This window comes from Lepisosteus platostomus, chromosome 13 (assembly GCF_059453375.1).
Source record: "Lepisosteus platostomus isolate fLepPlt1 chromosome 13, fLepPlt1.hap1, whole genome shotgun sequence".
NCBI lineage: Eukaryota > Metazoa > Chordata > Actinopteri > Semionotiformes > Lepisosteidae > Lepisosteus > Lepisosteus platostomus.
This window is the reverse complement of record NC_142623.1, coordinates 600,559-620,000: the sequence shown is the minus strand read 5'-3', so window position 1 is coordinate 620,000 and position 19,442 is coordinate 600,559. Positions and strand designations below refer to the sequence as shown.

At 55.0% G+C, this 19,442-nt stretch overlaps 1 protein-coding gene across 17 annotated transcripts in view; it reads right to left on the bottom strand.

The window, feature by feature from the left end:
• The window catches only part of macf1a (microtubule actin crosslinking factor 1a), a 137,129-nt gene that overhangs the window by 19,425 nt on the left and 98,262 nt on the right, over positions 1-19,442 (bottom strand). For 13 of the 17 annotated variants that reach the window (XM_088602416.1, XM_088602417.1, XM_088602425.1 and 10 more), the window contains 17 exons: positions 14,280-14,441; positions 14,014-14,184; positions 13,748-13,914; positions 13,208-13,367; positions 12,403-12,729; positions 12,143-12,227; positions 11,798-12,024; positions 11,479-11,685; positions 10,472-10,699; positions 9,502-9,720; positions 8,732-8,935; positions 7,187-7,418; positions 6,860-7,086; positions 6,655-6,777; positions 6,232-6,333; positions 5,980-6,081; positions 5,539-5,712 (listed from right to left, as the gene is read on the bottom strand). In XM_088602416.1, the coding sequence (XP_088458542.1) occupies positions 5,539-5,712; positions 5,980-6,081; positions 6,232-6,333; positions 6,655-6,777; positions 6,860-7,086; positions 7,187-7,418; positions 8,732-8,935; positions 9,502-9,720; positions 10,472-10,699; positions 11,479-11,685; positions 11,798-12,024; positions 12,143-12,227; positions 12,403-12,729; positions 13,208-13,367; positions 13,748-13,914; positions 14,014-14,184; positions 14,280-14,441 (3,117 nt within the window). Of the gene's footprint in view, positions 1-5,538; positions 5,713-5,979; positions 6,082-6,231; positions 6,334-6,654; positions 6,778-6,859; positions 7,087-7,186; positions 7,419-7,444; positions 7,817-8,731; positions 8,936-9,501; positions 9,721-10,471; positions 10,700-11,478; positions 11,686-11,797; positions 12,025-12,142; positions 12,228-12,402; positions 12,730-13,207; positions 13,368-13,747; positions 13,915-14,013; positions 14,185-14,279; positions 14,442-19,442 lie in introns of those variants that run through there. The other 4 variants (XM_088602423.1, XM_088602424.1, XM_088602415.1 and 1 more) reach the window with 2 other exon arrangements.

Genomic DNA, 19,442 nt, shown 5'->3' with positions numbered 1-19,442 from the left:
CTCGGCAACACGGAAACACACCACCCGGACACACACAGCCCACACCAACCCCCCTGTGACCACAGCACAGTGCGCCTCCTGAGAGAGAAACTCTCTGCTCTGGAGCTGGACTTCACTGAGTTCAAGGAGCTGATGCTGGGGAGACTCATAGAGGGGCAGACAGCACAACAGCTAAGAGACGAGGTTAACAAACACAGGAACGAATGTAAAACCTCCAACAAACAGCTCAGGGTACAGATGGAGGAGCTGCTGCGGGACAACAGTAAGCTGCAGTCGGAAGTAGCAGAGCTGAGAGAGGAGCTGCAGCTCGCGGAGAGGACAAGCAAGACTCTCAAAGACCAGCTGAGGAAACTCACTACTTCCCACTGCAGCCCTGACTGCAACAGAACAGCCCTGAGACCCAGAACACACAACTCACAACACCCACCACCAACCCGCAAAGACACACCCACCTCCACACAACCTGACACCCCTACAACCCCCACCACCAACTCCCACTTACCCAGTACCCCCACCGTAGCAAACACCACACCCACTGCACCCCCCGGCACCCCAAATCCCCTTACAACTCTACTGCCCAAAAGCACACCCACCTTGCCGAACACTCAGGGTGACCCACACACACACCCGGCCCCACCCAACTCCTCCACCTCACACACTGCACCCCCCCAAGCAGCCCCCCGCCCGGCAGCACAGCGCCCCTCCAGCAGACTGGACACCAGAGGCAGACGCATGGAAGTAGCCCTTCTCATCGACTCCAACGGGAGGTACATCGATGAGCACAGGCTCTTCCCGGGATTACAAACAGCAAAGCTCTGGTGTCCGACGACAGAGAAGGCCCTGCAGCTGCTGTCCAGGTCGGTACTGGGAGCCCCTCAGCACATCATCATCCACACCGGCACCAACGACTTGAGGACCCAGAGGGAGCAGGTGGCCCAGTCCATCAGGAGAGTGGCAGAGAGGGCCATACAGGAGTTCCCTCGCGCCCGAATTGTCATCTCCACCCTGCTGCCGAGACAGGACGAGCAGCACCACACCATCCAGAGAATCAATGCCGAGATCTCACGGTGCTGCGCCCTGCTCCCAAACGTCTATCTGGCCCATCACTCCACCCTTGGACCACAGCATCTACACGACCATAAACACCTCAAAAAACAGACCATTGGACTCTTCACAAAAACTCTAAAAGACACCACACTGGGCAGACACCCAAACAGCATCCCAGAGAGAAACAGGAGGACTACCAGAGGAACGCCCCAGCACCCACACCCCCAACCCAGACCAGCTCAACCCACAAAGAACAGAACCAGCACCACCCTACAGCCCTCCAACCCAGACCAACGACCGAACAGGACCAGAACCAGCGCCCCACCCCATGCCCCTCACCCAGACCAGCAGCTGAACCGGACCAGAACCACAACCCCTCCCCACCCAGCACAACAACAGAGCCGGACCAAGCCCCTCCTGCACAGCTACGCCGCAGCCCTGGCCAGACCAGCAGTCCCGAGTGGTTTGGAGCTGGGAGAAATCCGGCAGCTCCTGAACCTCATCTGCACCCGGCTTATGAGCTGAACTTCCATCACCCACAGCGACAGACAAAAACCCAGCACAATACTTGTTTCTGTTGATGATGCAAATGTCCGACACAAATTTGATACAGTTCCAGAAAACAATAACAAATTGCAAAGATAATTCAAACGATGACAATGAGATCTCTAAAGATAAGTATGTGGAACATTCAGGGTCTGGGCTCGTCAGCATTTGGGCTGAAGAGCACTGATCCTGAATTTATCAAGGATGTAAAGGAGACAGACATCATGATCCTACAGGAGACATGGTGTCGGGGAGACTTGGCTACCCACTGTCCCCCAGGCTACAAGGAGATCATGGTGCCCTCTGTCAAAAAACCCCAAATCACCCGGGGCAGAGACTCTGGGGGGATCATTGTGTGGTACAGAGCGGAGCTCAGTCACTCCATACAATTAGTAAAGAAAGAAGAGTCACGAGTTTGGCTTAAAATCAAAAGAAATACCATCTGTACAGAAAACGAGGTTTTCCTGTGTGCTGTCTACATCCCGCCCTCAGAATCCCCCTACTACAGTGAGGGAATTCTCCCCAGTCTCCACACGGAGATCGGTCACTTCCAGGGCCAGGGAAACGTGCTGCTCTGTGGTGACCTCAACGCACGAACAGGCACACTGGCAGACTTCACCAGCACACAGGGAAATACTCACATATTCGGACAATCCCCTCTGTACCACACACCGGTCACCTCACACAGGTGCAGCCATGACACCACGGTCAACAGCACCGGGCGCGAGCTGCTGCAGCTCTGTCAAGGGCTGGGCCTGTACATCGTCAACGGCAGGACTAGAGGGGACTCTCTAGGCAGGTTCACCTACAGCTCAGCTCTGGGCAGCAGTGTGGTGGACTACGCCATCACCGACCTGGACCCCTCCTGTATCAGTGCCTTCACTGTCAGGCCACAAACTCCCCTCTCCGACCACAGCCAGATCACACTCTACATGAAGAGAACACACCAGCACAGAGACACACTGACACAGCCCAGCCAGCTGTATGACCTCAACCAGGCATACAGATGGGACACAGACAGCCTAGACAGATACCAAACTGCACTGGGCCATGAGGAAATTCAGACACTGATGGACACATTCCTAAACACTCCGTATCAAACCAACAAATTAGGCATAAACTTGGCCACACAAAAACTAAATCACCTATTCCACAAACTAGCATCAAAATCTAAGCTAAAAACAACTACATCAAAAAACTACCAAAAAACAAAAGCAAAAGAAAAGTGGTTTGATACGGAGTGCAAAAACATCAGAAATGCACTACGAAAAGTCTCAAATGAAAAACACAGACAACCACACAACACAGATCTGCGACTCAGGTACTGTGACATGGTAAAACTTTACAAACACACGCTGAAAAAGAAAAGAAACACATACATAGACAAACAACTTGCAGAAATTGAGGAGTCACTAAATCAGAATTGTTTCTGGGAGAAGTGGAACAACTTAAACAAATCAAAACCAGAAGAATTGGCCATCCAAAATGGAACAATCTGGCAAACATACTTTGAAAATCTCTATGAAAAGCTCCCAAATACAAATCAATCAGACCAAAACACCATTTATGAAAAACTCAAAATTTTGGAATTGGCTATCAAAGACAACCAAAACCCCTTAGACTCCCCAATCACTGAGCAGGAGCTACTGGACAAACTCCAGGCCCTCAGACCACGCAAAGCCTGTGGCCATGATGGAGTCATAAATGAGATGCTGAGACACAGCAGCCCAAAGTTGCAACAAGCCCTGCTCAAACTCCTCAATCTCATCATGACAGCCGGATGTTTCCCCGAGGCCTGGAACCAAGGACTGATCACGCCCATCTATAAGAGTGGAGATAAACTCGATCCCAACAACTACCGGGGCATCTGTGTGAACAGTAACCTGGGGAAGGTATTCTGCAGTATCCTAAATACACGAATACTGGCCTTCCTTACCGAACACAATGTCCTGAGTAAAAGTCAGATTGGCTTCTTGCCAGATCACCGCACATCTGATCACATTTACACCCTACACACACTGATAGACAAACACGTCCACCAAAAACACAAAGGAAAAATTTTTGCCTGCTTTGTCGATTTCAAAAAAGCATTTGACTCGATTTGGCATGAGAGATTGTTTTATAAACTACTCCAAAGTGGCATAGGGGGCAAAGTGTACGACATCATTAAATCAATGTATTCAGAGAGCAAATGTGCAGTGAAAATTGGAAACAAAAGGACTAAATTCTTCACCCAAGGCCGCGGGGTGAGACAGGGCTGCAGCCTGAGCCCAACACTGTTCAATATCTATATCAATGAATTAGCAGGAATGTTGGAGCAGTCTGCAGCTCCTGGTCTTACACTACACGACACAGAAATCAAGTTTCTGCTCTACGCAGATGACCTGGTCCTGCTGTCGCCCACAGAACAGGGGCTGCAGCAGAACCTGGCACTGCTGGAGCAGTACTGTCAGACCTGGGCACTGACAGTCAATCTGGACAAGACCAGAGTTATGGTTTTCCAGAAGAAAGCCAGACCTCAGGGAAACAGGTACAAATTCACACTGAACAAGAACACATTGGAGCACACATCCAGCTACACATATCTCGGTCTCACCATCAGCTCTTCCGGGAGTTTTGACCTGGCAGTGAAGGCACTGAGGGAGAAGGCACTCAGGGCTTTCTACGCAATAAGAAGGAGGCTCTTCAACATCAACCCACCAACAAGAATCTGGCTCCAAATATTTGAAAGTGTAATCCAACCCATTGCCCTATACGGCAGTGAAGTTTGGGGTCCCCTCACAGACCAGGATTACACCCAATGGGACAAACACCCCACAGAAACTCTGCACATGGAGATCTGTAGAATCATCCTCCGTGTGCAGAGAAAAACTCCTAACAACGGGTGCAGGGCCGAATTAGGCCAGTACCCACTATTGATAAACATACAGAAAAGAATATTAAAGTATTGGCTACACCTAAAAAACAGCGACCAAAATTCCTACCACCACAAAGCCCTGCTGAGCCAAGAGCTGAGCCCAAAACAGAGCCCCCTGAGCCAGCTGGTCCTGAGGCTCACCGACCTGAGCCACACCAACACTAACCAGCCTCAGGACAGCACTGCTAGAGCACCACAACCCAGACTCAACCACATCACAGCACAGATCAAACAGCAATATCTCACACACTGGGACACACACACACAAACACAACATAAACTGGAATGCTACAGAACCTTAAACAGACAATACACACTAGCTGAATATTTGACCAAAATAAAAAATAACAAACAGAAACAGACCCTGACGAAGTACAGGCTCAGTGACCACAACCTGGCCATAGAAACTGGGCGACACAGGCAGACCTGGCTGCCCAGAGAGGACAGGCTGTGCTCCCACTGCCAGCAGGGAGAAATAGAGACAGAGGTGCACTTCCTACTGCACTGTGACAGATACTCTGGGATTAGAGAAACATTCTTCCCGAAATTCAGAAATCTAATCCCAGATTTCCCACACCTGCCAAAACCACAACAGGTCCCAATCCTACTGGGAGAGGGAGGAGGGAACTCAGTTGATCTGGCAGCCCAGTATGTGATCTCCTGTCACAGCCTGAGGAACAGTGAGTCCGTCTCCCAATAATGCTCCAGCTGCCTACAGTATGTCAATATTATATAATATGTCTTTGTTGTAAATGTCTGTAACATGTCTGTAGATTTTATTTTACTTCTATTTTTTTGTTTTGTTCTATGTTAATTTTATTATTTTTATTTGCTTTGGCAACACTGATTGTACCCATCGGTCATGCTAATAAAGCACCTTGAATTGAATTGAATTGAATTGAGAGAGAGAGCGAGAGAGAGAGAGCGCGAGAGAGAGCGCGAGAGAGAGCGCGAGAGAGAGCGCGAGAGAGAGCGCGAGAGAGAGAGCGAGAGAGAGAGCGAGAGAGAGCCCCGCTGGGCCACCGCACCTGTCTGTGTGTGATCTTGTCCCCCAGGTTGTCCCACAGGTGCCGCAGCTCAGTCAGCGGCTCCTGGATCATGTCCCGGTCGCCCTGGTCGCTCACTTTCTTCACCAGCAGCTCCCCCTGGTGGCAGAGCTTCTCCATGTCGATCTGCTGCTGGTACACCTCCACCTTGAATTGCTGGAGAGCACAGACGAGCAAGAGCATGTCAGGGGCAGAGCAAGACAGGAAACACAGGGGGAGACAGAGACAGGCAGAGCAACACAGTGAGAGACAGACAGGCAGAGGGACACAGTGAGAGACAGAGACAGGCAGAGGGACACAGTGAGAGACAGAGACAGGCAGGCAGAGGGACAGTCTGAGAGACACAATGAGAGACAGAGACAGGCAGAGATTGAGAGAGACACAGACAGACACACAGATAAACACAAGCACAGATCCTCGAACCTTGAGCTCCTCAATCTGCTGTTTGACAGTGCTGAGGTCCGTTCCCACAGTGGACATGTCACACAGCTTAATCACAGCGTTGTCCAGATAGTCAAACATGCCCTGAGATAGAGAGAATAAAGAATCACGTTCTCATGCCTTGACTCACATTTCACCCTCCAATCCTTCCTTCCAGTCTCTCTCAGGAATTAGAGCAGAAATTAATCTTGTTATTTGACCAGTATTGCTCTGACTGTTCAGCGGGCTTCAGACCTGCAGGGCGTCCTGGTACTGCAGAGAAGCGCTCATGGCTTCGTCGAGACTTTCCATCCGCTCTCTCCAGGTGCGGTTCAGCGCCTCCCAGGCTGCGTTCATCTGAGGGCGAGGGCAGGGAGACGGGGCGTCACATGGGGAAGGTCAAAGGGACAGCCAGTGATGTCTTTCGCACTACACAATACCACCACTAGAGGGCAACAGCTCAAAAAAGAATCCACTTTCTACAAAAGAGACCTTTCTTCGTAATAGACCACAAGGAGACACAATATTAGAAGGAGCAATGTTACAACACCACCACCAGAACTCACGGGTAACCATCAGGCAGCTGTTTTATTCACAATAATTTTATATTCGCCGCTGTTCTCCAGCCCCACCTCTTCTCCCTCCCCTCACCTCAGGACATCCCCGCCTCTCTCTCACCTCGTCGATCGTCTTCTTGACCTCGGGCTTCTCCGTCTCCCCGCAGGCGAAGATGAGGTCAGCCCCCAGGGTCCTGACGAACTCCAGCTCCTCCCTCAGCCCGTCGGTCTCTGCTTTAATCGCCTGCGCAGGCGGGGAGAGCAGGTTACAGCCGGCCCGCGGCTCGCGGCTCGCGGCGGCGGCGGGCGTCTGCGCGGGCGCTCACCTCGGCCGCCTCGATCTGCTGCTTGATGAGGGAGGGGTCCACACCGGGCTCTTCCAGCTCGCGCACGATCTCCTGCGAGTCTCGCAGCGTGCTGAGCAGGGCCGCCACGTCCGACCAGAACTTCCCGGCCAGGTCCAACACGTCCAGGAGCTTCCCCTCCCTCTCCTCGGACCGGCTGCGGATCTCCTCCCACAGGGAGCGCAGGCGGCACAGCCGGGCCTCGACAGCTGCCGGGCAGAACCGGGACACAAGGGCTGTCAGAACCGGAGGCTGGCGGCAGGACTGTCGGAACTGGACGGCGACCCGCAGAGGAGGGGCGACTCGTACCCTGGGCAGCAGGATCGCCGTGAGGGCCCTGGGCCCGGGCCACCAGCTCCTCGCCGCGGGAGCACAGCGCGCTGAAGGAGGGCAGCAGCTTGTCCAGCTCCAGTCCAGAGCTCCGGTGCTCCGACACCATCTCCCGGATCTTCTCCACCTCCGCCGGGATCTGGGGGGGCTGGCGAAGCCGGGACACGGCCGACTCCAAGGTTTCCAGAAGGGGGTCCATCTTGTCGTGGAACTGAGGGAGGCAGGGGGCAGGGGAGACAGGGACAGAGCAGAGAGAGGGAGGTGCAGCAAAAACAGACTGTCAAGCTTGGAAGAGAGGAAAAGACAGAGAACTGAAACGCAGGCTCTGCTGGAAATTCTGCCATGGACTGGGAATGGAACAGTGTCCCCTAGTGACAACACAGTATCAGTGCATGGAAGACAGCCATTAGGAAATCAAGAGTCCCAGTACCTCGCACTGTCTGTGAATAGCAGAGGCTGACCAGCAGGGCTCCATCAGCCACTGGGATCCTAAGCCTCCTAGCAAATGTATTGTCTATTGTTTAATGAGTCAGTTAGTGTGCCAGTCAATCAGGCCTCCCTCTCTGCGAGTCTGTGAGTCAGTCTGTCTGCCTGTCTTACCTCAGTGACCTGGATGAGTTGCAGTTGCAGTGAGAGAGTGAGATGGCAGAGACAGCACATCCACAATGAGTGAGGGAGTGAGAGGGGAGCGAGGAGGTGGAGAGGAGGAAGAGGTGGACAGGGAGACAATGTGGGGAGTGGAGAGACAATACAAAATGTTAGATCAGACTCATGCAGACAGAGCCAGGCAGGGCGCCGGCACCCCCCAGGGCTTAAGCAACGGGGCAACTGTCCAGGGCAACTACATCCACTGGGGAAAATACAGCCACTGGGAGGTTTTTTCAGGTCACGTTGTGTTGTCCAACAATTCGATTAAGCGTGGAATGCAGAACCACTGAGGCGATTCTTAAAGCCACGTGTGTCAGTGTCCTGGGGAGGTGTCAGGGCTCCGGACAGGTAGCCTGGACAGATTTTTCAGCGGTGTGTTAGTACCCTGGGCAGGTGTGTCAGGGCTCCGGACAGGTGTGTTAGTACCCTGGGCAGGTGTCAGGGCTCCGGACAGGTGTGTTAGTACCCTGGGCAGGTGTGTCAGGGCTCCGGACAGGTGTGTTAGTACCCTGGGCAGGTGTGTCAGGGCTCCGGACAGGTGTGTCAGTACCCTGAACAGGTGTGTCAGGGCTCCGGACAGGTGTGTCAGTACCCTGAACAGGTGTTAGGGCTCCGGACAGGTGTGTCAGTACCCTGAACAGGTGTTAGGGCTCCGGACAAGTGTGGTTAAGAGCATGAATCACTGCAGCAGCCAGCTGTAACTCCCAGGATCAGTGTTAGAGCAGCAGCTCAGTGTGAGTACTTCAGGGATACAGAATCAGAACGTGGATGTGTCTGTGTCTGTGTGTATCAGTGCAGGTGAGTATTTCAGTGTCTGATGGGAGTGTCACAGTGGAGCAGTTCCCCAGGGTGGGTGCGCTGCAGTGCCAGGTGTACCTGTGCTGACTGTGACACGGCCTCGTCCAGCGCAGTGGCCCTGCGTTTGACCTCCTCCTTGATGCTGCTATAGCGCCGGTCCGCGGTGCTGTAGCGCTCCCTCACCAGCGCCCCCTCCTGCTCGCTCAGGGCGGCCAGCTGGGGGCCGATCTTCAGCAGCTTGTCGATGTGGGGCTTGTGCTCGGCTATAGACTCTCTCAGCAGCTGCAGAGGGAAGAGGGGCAGCACAAGAGAAGCAAAAATCAAGTTCTATCATCAGGCTAAACGCTAAACAGTTAAAACACAGAGATGCAAAAAGAACATGAAAATCTCTCACTCCCACTCGTTCTCTCATACAGCACCCAGACCTCCTCCTGAGCCTGCTTCTCTGCCCACACTCTCCCTCTCCCAATCCTCCATGCTCCTCTCTGCCACTCCCACCCCCTCAGTCTCTCCTCCTCCCCCACTCCCTCCTCTCTCTCCGTCTCCTCAGTATTGTTGTATTGCTGCATGGCTGCATGGTTATATTGTTGTATAGTTGTAGGGTTGCATGGTTATATAACTGTGCAGTTGTGCCGTTGTAGGGCTGCAGGGTTGTAGTGTTGTAGGGCTGTAGGACTGAATTGTTGTAGGATTGCATGGTTGTGCGGTGATAGGGTTGCATGGCTGTGCGGTTGTAGGGTTGTGCGGCTGTGCCGTTGTATTGTTGTAGGGCTGTACGGTGCTGTAAACGCTTGGAGCTCAGGCTCCCCTCGCTGTGGAGGAGGGCGCCAGCTCTGCCCCTCGCTCACCCTCATCTGCTCCTGCTGCTGCCTCAGGGTGTCGGTGTCGATGGCGGGAGGGGGCAGCCCGGCGATCAGGGCCTCGGTCTCGCCCAGCCACGGCTCCAGCTCCTCCTGGGTCTCCCAGAACCGCGCCGCCAGGACCTGGGCCCGCTCCAGCGCGCCGAACCGCTCCGAGTTCTGCTGGCTCACCACCTCGTAGCGCTGGCACAGGGAGTCCGTCTTCACCTGGAGCCGCGGATCAGGGAGGGTGGAAATGAGCAGGGCAGCACAGGAACACCCTCTCTCCCCTCCTCTCTGCGCCCTCTCCTCTCTCTATACCCCTTCCTCACCCCCATCTCTCTCCCCCCTCTCTCTCCCCTCAGTACCCCCTCTCTCCTCCCTCTCTCTCCTCTCAGTACCCCCTCTCTCCTCCCTCTCTCTCCCCTCAGTACCCCCTCTCTCCTCCCTCTCTCCCCTCAGTACCCCCTCTCTCCTCCCTCTCTCCCCTCAGTACCCCCCTCTCTCTCCCCTCAGTACCCCCTCTCTCCTCCCTCTCTCTCCTCTCAGTACCCCCTCTCTCCTCCCTCTCTCTCCCCTCAGTACCCCCTCTCTCCTCCCTCTCTCCCCTCAGTACCCCCCTCTCTCTCCCCTCAGTACCCCCTCTCTCCTCCCTCTCTCTCCTCTCAGTACCCCCTCTCTCCTCCCTCTCTCTCCCCTCAGTACCCCCTCTCTCCTCCCTCTCTCTCCCCTCAGTACCCCCCCTCTCTCTCCTCTCAGTACCCCCCTCTCTCTCCTCTCAGTACCCCCCTCTCTCTCCCCTCAGTACCACCCTCTCTCCTCCCTCTCTCTCCCCTCAGTACCACCCTCTCTCCTCCCTCTCTCTCCCCTTCTCTCCTCCCTCTCTCTCTCCTCAGTACCCCCCTCTCTCCTCCCCCTGTCTCCCCTCAGTACCCCCCTCTCTCCTCCCTCTCTCTCCTCTCTCTCCCACCAGTCCCACCTTCAGCGCCTCTCTCTGCTCCTCTGTGCAGCTCTCCAGGATGTCCCCGCGGGAGGCGATCAGCTGGTCGATGGCGTCTTTGTGCCGGATGATGTCGATGTTGAAAGCCCTCTGCACCTGCAGCTGGGCAATCGTCACGTCCGGCTCCAGGCTCAAGGGCCCAAGGGACCCCAACTTCCTCTCCGTCTCTCCAACCCAGGTCAGCTCCGCATCCACAGCCTGTTCGTACTGTGGGAGACCGGGAGGAAGAGCCACATGCTGGGAGCACAGTGCAGAGCGTGGGCATGGTTGCAGTACTAGCGATGTCCACAAGAGGGCAGTAATGCCAGCGGATTAGTGCACTGACTGTAGTGGATGTGCGGTCCTGCACACCCTGTATAGTCCTCTCAATAATTGCAAAGTGTAGTGGAACTGGATGCAGTACCTGGTTTGAACTGAGGGTGGCAGAGTGGTGCAGTCAGGAAGCCGAATGTTTACAAGAGACCGAATCGATCGAGTAGGAACTCAATTGACCAGGCGGCACAATATGTGATCTCCTGTCCCAGCCTGAGGAACAGACAGTGAGCCTGTCTCTCAATAATAATAATACAGTGTGTGATCTCCTGTCCCAGCCTGAGGAACAGACAGTGAGCCTGTCTCTCAATAATAATAATACAGTGTGTGATCTCCTGTCCCAGCCTGAGGAACAGACAGTGAGCCTGTCTCTCAATAATAATAATACAGTGTGTGATCTCCTGTCCCAGCCTGAGGAACAGACAGTGAGCCTGTCTCTCAATAATAATAATACAGTGTGTGATCTCCTGTCCCAGCCTGAGGAACAGTGATTCTGTCTCTCAATAATAATAATACAGTGTGTGATCTCCTGTCCCAGCCTGAGGAACAGACAGTGAGCCTGTCTCTCAATAATAATAATAATACAGTGTGTGATCTCCTGTCCCAGCCTGAGGAACAGTGAGTGTCTCCCAGTAATGTACAGGTCATGCCTGTAGCAGGGCGGAGTGCAGTACCTGCTGCGACCTCTGGATGGCAGCGTCGATCTGCTGCACACGCTCCGCGATGATGTCGCTGCAGGTGCGGAACCGCTGGTTGCTGTCGGCGACGAGCCGGTCCAGGCCCTCGCGGGCGCGCCAGGGGACGAGCTCCAGCAGGGCGCTGCCCACCTCGTTCACCGTGTCCAAGACCAGCCTCTTCTCCACAGACACCGACTTCAGCTCCTGCGGGGGGGCAGGAGGAAGGATCAGAGACTGTCGGCACTAGGGGGCGGCTTTCGCCTCCTGTCCCTCTTCCCACACCCTCCTCTTCCTCCCCAGCGCCCCTTCCCCCCACCTTCTGTCTCTCCTGGTACTGGGGCGCGGCGTCGGGCTCGGTGCCGCCCAGCTCGCGCTCGGCGCTGTCCAGCCAGGCGGACAGGTCCTCGTGCGCGGTGGCGAAGCGCGTCGCTAGCTGGAGAGCCTGCTCGAGCGTGCGCAGGGCCCTGGAGCTGCCCGCCGTGATCTCGGAATACCGGGACTTTATCCCGTCCAGCTTCTCTTGGATCAGGATCACCTCCTCACCTGGAGACAAACAGACAGCTCAGTGTGTCAGTCGGGACAGACAGCGCAGCGCAGTGTGTCAATCAGCGCAGCGCAGTGTGTCAGTCGGAAGAGGAGGACTCGGCAGTCTGGGAAGCACCTGTGGTCTGTCTGAGCAGCGCCTGTCCGTTCTTGATGGCCTGGTCCACTGTCTTCTTCCGGCTGACTATCTCCTCATTCAGCGACTGGCCACAGAGACGGGGGAGAGAGGAAAACAGAATGAGGACTTGAGAGAGGTGAACCGACTGGGTACAAAACTGTTCTCCCTCTTCATCAACCCCTCAATCCCTCTCTTCCTCCCCGGGTCCTTGTGTTGACCTCCTGGTCTTAACTCTCCCTCCCTCCCCTCTTCTGTCGTACCAGCAGCTGCGAGTGCTGCTCCTGCAGCAGGTCCTGCCTGTAGTGCTGCACAGTGGCCACAGAGAGGCGCTGCTGCACCTCGGCCAGCCAGTTCAGCACCTCCACCTCCTCCTCGCCGAAGAGCCGCGCGTTGATCAGGGCCTGCTCCAACATGGCCGCCCGCTGCGCACACCAATCAGAGAGCTCCGCGTGCCCGCTGCGCACAGCCCCCACCCGCTCCTCCAGCCAATCGCGATCCGCTGCGCAGCTCAGCGGGGACAGCGATTGGCCGAGGAACTCCAGTCTCTCGAGCTCTGCCCCCCGAGACGCCACTTCCTCCTGGAGCGCCTTTGACGGAGCGAGTGTTTATTTCACAAAGGAGGGAGGGGGAATGAGCCACGGGAGAAAGAAAAAGAAAAAATACAAAAAAAACGTAAAATGCAAAAACCTGAACCATGCAGACGATGATAACAAAAACAACAATGAAATTAAAAATCAAAGGTCAAACTCAACTGCAGAAATGAAATCAAATAACGGAGCGTCTATATTTCATGTAGACGCATGTTGGGCAACAGAGATCAACACAGGACAACAAAGGGGATGAAACACAGGACAAATAAGGAGGGGTGTGTGTGGAATGAACTGGTGAAGAGGGCAGTGAGGGTTGGTGCATCAGCTGGGGGCTTGGGGCCTCAGGAACGTGCTCAAGGTGGCCCACAGCTCGAACCCAGAACCCGACCACGCAGCTGACTGGAGATCTACTAAAATGGCAGTCTGATCTCCAGGGATCCCTGGTCTGTGTGATCTCGCCCTGCCGGGCTCTTACCTTGTGCTTGGCAATCTGCTGCGTGATCTTGGCGGCCTGGGTGCCCATGGGCTCCGCGCTGGTCAGCCGCCGCTCGGTGGCACCCAGCCACTCGCTGAGAGGCTCCACGGTCTCGTGGAACTGGCACGCCAGCACCAGCAGCTCCTCCAGCTGGCACTGCCTGGCAGGGGCAGGGCAGACAGGAGAGAGGGTGAGCTGGCACAGGGCGCGCCAGAGGGGTACAGACTGAGGACTGTGGGTACAGAGCTGTACGGGGAGTGGGGTGTCTCTGAGGAGCTGTACGGGGAGTGGGGTGTCATGGTAAAGCTGTATGGGGAGTGGGGTGTTTCTGAGGAGCTGTAAGGGCAGTGGGGTGTTTCTGAGTGGGGTGTCTCCGAGGAGCTGTATCTGAAGTGGGGTGTCTCCGAGGGACTGTACGGGGAGTGGGGTGTCTCTGAGGAGCTGTAGGGGGAGTGGGGTGTCTCTGAGGGGCTGTACAGAGAGAGTGGGGTGTCTCTGAGGAGCTGTACGGGGAGTGGGGTGTCCAGTCCGCACACACACCTTGCCCTGGCCTTGTCCAGCAGCGCATTCCACCGCTCCCCCAGACTCTCCAGCTGTCTGCGGATCTTGTCTTGGTCCGCGGCCTCGGCGGTGACGGCGATGCGCTCCCCTTCAGCCCGGATCATCTCCACCGTCCCTCTGCGGTCGTCCAGCAGGCGCTGCAGCAGCTGGAGCACCCACAGAGCACACAGGCTGTCTGTCGCGCTGCCTGTCCCTCTGAGCCACGCTGCCCCCTGCACCCCTGCACCCCTCTCCCGCCCTCTCACCTTCTGCTCCTGTATCTGCGCCTTGACCACGCGGTATTCTGCGGACGGCGGCCTCTGATTGGCTATCAGCTCCTCCGTGTCGCCCAGCCAGCTCAGCAAGGGCTCTAGTGCGTCCTGGAACTTCCCACAATGCAACAGGGCCTCCTGCAGCTGCGCGATCCGCTCCGCCACCTGCCAGCGCGACCACACACACAGGAAGTGAACGGAGGGGACCAGGGGCCTGCTGACCGGCGCCCCTGCCGGCGCCCGCGGCGCGGAGCACTGACCCGCTTGTTGAGTGAGTTCCAGCGCAGGTTGGTGCTGTCCAGGTCGTGCTCCAGGGCCTGCGTGTCGCTGTGCTTGGCGGCGCTCTGGATCAGCCCCTGGCCCAGCGCGTTCAGCTGCTGGAGGCGCGGCTGGATGCCGTCCGCCTGGTCCCGCTCCAGACCCTGGGCCAGCGGGAGAGACGGGGAGGGGTTACTCCCTCTGACTCGGACGCGGAGAAGGACATTAGTGTGAACGACACCAGGCTCTCCAGTCCCAGAAAGTCCTTGGCTACACCGTACAAAGTCACAGAAACCTTACAGCCTCTGCTAGGGTGCAGATGAGAAGCCTGTAGGAGGGTCAAAGTCAATCTACAGCACGCCTGTGCACGACGGCAGACATGCCCACCAGGGGCTGCAGAGACGGATGGAGGGAGAGGAAGGGTGTTGTGACAGTGGGTGCCAGTACAACACAGCGCACCGTTTCCTGTCTCAGGCAGGAAATCACTCTCCCTGCAAAACAATGGGCTCTGCCTGGCCTGGCCTGGCCCCACCCTGTGACCAAACAGCACAAACAGCAACGCTGCCCTGTGTCACTCCATCTTACTTTCACCCCTGTGTCTCCCGACTCACGGCACTCTCTCCTCTGTGTCTCCTGACCTCTCTCTCTGTGCTTCCTGGCCTGTCTCACTCTCTCTCGTGTCTCCTGACCTGTCAATTCAATTCAGGAAGCTTTATTGGTATGACCAATGAATATATCAGTGTTGCCAAAGCATATATAATTAACAACATCTACAGATATTTACAATATGTGACAGGAGGTCACATACTGGGCTGCCAGAGTTCTGAGTTCTGAGTTCCCTCCTCCCTCTCCCACTAGGATTGGGAGTTGTGATTCTGGGAGGTGTGGGAATTCTGGGATTAGATGTATAAATTTGGGGAAGAATGCTTCTCTAATCCCAGAATGTCACAGTGTAGTAGGAAGTGCACCTCTGTCTCTGTTTCTCCCCGCTGGCAGTGGGAGCACAGCCTGTCCTCTCTGGGCAGCCAGGTCTGCCTGTGTCCAGTCTCTATGGCCAGGCTGTGGTCAATGAGCCTGTCCTCTCTGGACAGCCAGGTCTGCCTGTGTCCAGTTTCTCTGGCCAGGCTGTGGTCACTGAGCCTGTACTTCGTCAGGGTCTGTTTCTGTTTGCGGTAACTTATTATTTACTGTAGGTTGGTCAAATATTCAGCTAGTGTGTACTGTCTGTTTAGGGTTCTAGTTTATGGTGTGTGTGTGCGTCCCAGTGTGTGAGATATTGCTGTTTGATCTGTGCTGTGATGTGCTTGAGTCTGTGTTGTGGTGCTCTAGCAGTGCTGTCCTGAGGCTGGCTGGTGTTGGCGTGGCTCGGGTCAGGGAGCCTCAGGACCAGCTGGCCTAATCTGTCTCTCTCCCTGCCTGTATTTCTCACTCCAGGTTCGATCCAGCCTGACCCATGTGGGCAGCAAGACGACTCCCCTTCCTGCCTCTCATGATCGCTATCCCAGGAGCCTCCTGTCCTGTCTTCACAGTTCCCCCCAGTGGTGGAGCCGAAAAGTCTGTCCCTGCTTCTATCCCTGTTAAAAATGCCGCCTCCTCTGCCCATCTCTAGCTTCCTCTGTGTCTGTAGCGACTTCTTCATCCGCCCTCCCCATGCGCCACCCCTCCACTCTCCATTCCCTCTCTCCCGGCTCTGGCCGGTTCTCCCGGGCCGTGTGTTGTGCTCCGTAGTGTCTCCGGGCTTCCAGCCAGACACCCGGAGTGCTGGAAAAATATCTGAGATGTTTCTCATTCCTCTCCCCCTCACTCACAGCTCCGAGTCTCGGAGAATCATAGATGCCATTGACAAAACATGGAGTGGAGCTACAGCGACACAGCACGGAGCACAGCATGGAGCAGACACAAGCACCACAGCATTATGTCAGCCTGCGTGCACACTGTCCACACTGCCTCCCTGCCTCTACAGCCCCCACTGCCTCCCTGCCTCTACAGCTCCACAGCCCCCACTGCCTCTACAGCTCCACAGCCCCCACAGCCTCTACAGCTCCACAGCCCCCACTGCCTCCCTGCCTCTCCTCCTCCTGTTTGCTCCAGACTGCGCTGCACATACCCGCTGTGTCACAGGAGTGCACTCAAGAACTGCACCACATCTGCTAGATGTGGACCAGGCCCTCGGGCGCAGGGCACAGGGCACAGCTCCGAAGATACACTCCAGAGGGAAGAAGAGAGGGATGGGGCTTGCCAAAGCAAGCAGCACGGGAGGAATAGGGGCAGGGACACGGATAGGAGCAGGGATAGCAACTGGAACAGGAGCAGGAATATAAAGAGGAAGAGAAAAATGAACAGGAATTTGAAGAGCTCTAAAAAGGAGCCCCACCATGTGGAGCGGGAGGAGAGAGGGGGAGGGCAGACTTGGCACACGGGGTATTTTTAGAAAGGAAGAGAGGAAAGGTGGAGTGGAGGAGGAGAGAGGGCACACACACAGAGAAAGGACGGTGGGTGGAAACCAACAGCAGCCCTGTCTTCCGAGAGAATAGCGTGCAGATCCAGCAAAGAAACAAAAGAAAACGTGGAGCGGAGCTGAATCAGCCGCTCCCCCTCCCCCTGCCTGCCTGCCGCGGTCTCTCTCCTTCTCTCAGCCCCTTCTCCGCATGCGATTGTGAATCTCCTCCTTCTGTCTGTGCAGGTGTTTCCTGTGCTTGACTACACCCTCAAAGGGCCCCAGAGCCCCCACAGCTCCCTCAATATCTTTCTCACCTCCAGCTGTCTGTCTGCGCCTGCAGCTTCTCTCTGTGTGCATGTAGGGAGAGAAGTGCACACAGCACAGGCTGAAAAACCACAACTACTTACTGCACTGGGACTGTAGCTCCTATTGTAACAGACTGTTCTACTGTACTGGGACTGTAGCTCCTATTGTAACAGGACTGGTCTACTGCACTGGGACTGTAGCTCCTATTGTCACAGACTGGTCTACTGCACTGGGACTGTAGCTCCTATTGTAACAGACTGTTCTACTGCACTGGGACTGTAGCTCCTATTGTAACAGACTGGTCTACTGCACTGGGACTGTAGCTCCTATTGTAACAGGACTGGTCTACTGCACTGGGACTGTAGCTCCTATTGTAACAGACTGGTCTACTGCACTGGGACTGTAGCTCCTATTGTAACAGACTGTTCTACTGCACTGGGACTATAGCTCCTATTGTAACAGACTGTTCTACTGTACTGGGACTGTAGCTCCTATTGTAACAGACTGGTCTACTGCACTGGGACTGTAGCTCCTATTGTCACAGACTGGTCTACTGCAGTGGGACTGTAGCTCCTATTGTCACAGACTGGTCTACTGCACTGGGACTGTTCTACTGCAGTGGGACTGTAGCTCCTATTGTAACAGGACTGTTCAACTGCACTGGGACTGTAGCTCCTATTGTAACAGGACTGTACTACTATACTGGGACTGTAGCTCCTATTGTAACAGACTGTTCTACTGTACTGGGACTGTAGCTCCTATTGTCACAGACTGGTCTACTGCACTGGGACTGTAGCTCCTATTGTAACAGACTGGTCTACTGCACTGGGACTGTAGCTCCTATTGTCACAGACTGGTCTACTGCACTGGGACTGTAGCTCCTATTGTCACAGACTGTTCTACTGCACTGGGACTGTAGCTCCTATTGTAACAGGACTGTTCAACTGCACTGGGACTGTAGCTCCTATTGTAACAGGACTGTACTACTATACTGGGACTGTAGCTCCTATTGTAACAGACTGTTCTACTGCACTGGGACTGTAGCTCCTATTGTAACAGACTGTTCTACTGCAGTGGGACTGTAGCTCCTATTGTAACAGGACTGTTCTACTGCACTGGGACTGTAGCTCCTATTGTAACAGGACTGTTCAACTGCACTGGGACTGTAGCTCCTATTGTAACAGGACTGTACTACTATACTGGGACTGTAGCTCCTATTGTAACAGACTGTTCTACTGTACTGGGACTGTAGCTCCTATTGTCACAGACTGGTCTACTGCACTGGGACTGTAGCTCCTATTGTAACAGACTGGTCTACTGCACTGGGACTGTAGCTCCTATTGTCACAGACTGGTCTACTGCACTGGGACTGTAGCTCCTATTGTCACAGACTGTTCTACTGCACTGGGACTGTAGCTCCTATTGTAACAGGACTGTTCAACTGCACTGGGACTGTAGCTCCTATTGTAACAGGACTGTACTACTATACTGGGACTGTAGCTCCTATTGTAACAGACTGTTCTACTGTACTGGGACTGTAGCTCCTATTGTAACAGGACTGTACTACTATACTGGGACTGTAGCTCCTATTGTAACAGACTGGTCTACTGCACTGGGACTGTAGCTCCTATTGTCACAGACTGGTCTACTGCACTGGGACTGTAGCTCCTATTGTAACAGGACTGTTCTCCTGCACTGTACACACACATCCCTGGGCTATACTCCCACTGAAAACACAGACGTGGACAATGTAAACCAGTCCTCCAGGACCAGGACTGGACCCCCGGCACAGACACACCAGAACTCCAGAACCAGGACTGGACCCCCGGCACAGACACACCAGAGCTCTAGAACATGCACTGTAGACACAGCCCCCCCACACTCTGCAAGCACAGGACACAACCAGGACGGCAGACTGCACCCTGGGGCACCGGGTGAACTGGTGCGCTTCTTAACTGGCACGCTAATAATGCAATGGACTAATTACACCCCACTCCAGCCCCTTGGGCACAGCTAATTTAAGAGGATGAACTAATTAACATCACTTGAAATAGACAAAATACAGTACAGAGGAGAGGACTGATACAGGAATGTGCTGCTAGCAAGGACACTTCTGAGCTATCTGGAGCTGTGCACTCTCACCTCTGACCTCTCACCTCTGACACCCCTATACTGCAGTACCTTGTACGCCAGCATTGGAACAGACAACGACACAGCTAATAACTTAAAGCTCTTATTTCTAAATTGAAAAGAGGAACGTGCTGGTGGTCCTCCAGCTCCATCCTCGCGGTGCAGAAGGACAAGGGTCTTGAAAGACCGGGGGCGGACCGCAGGGGGCGGACCGCAGGGGGCGGACCGCAGGGGGCGGACCGCAGGGGGCGGACCGCAGGGGGCGGACCGCAGGGGGCGGACCGCAGGG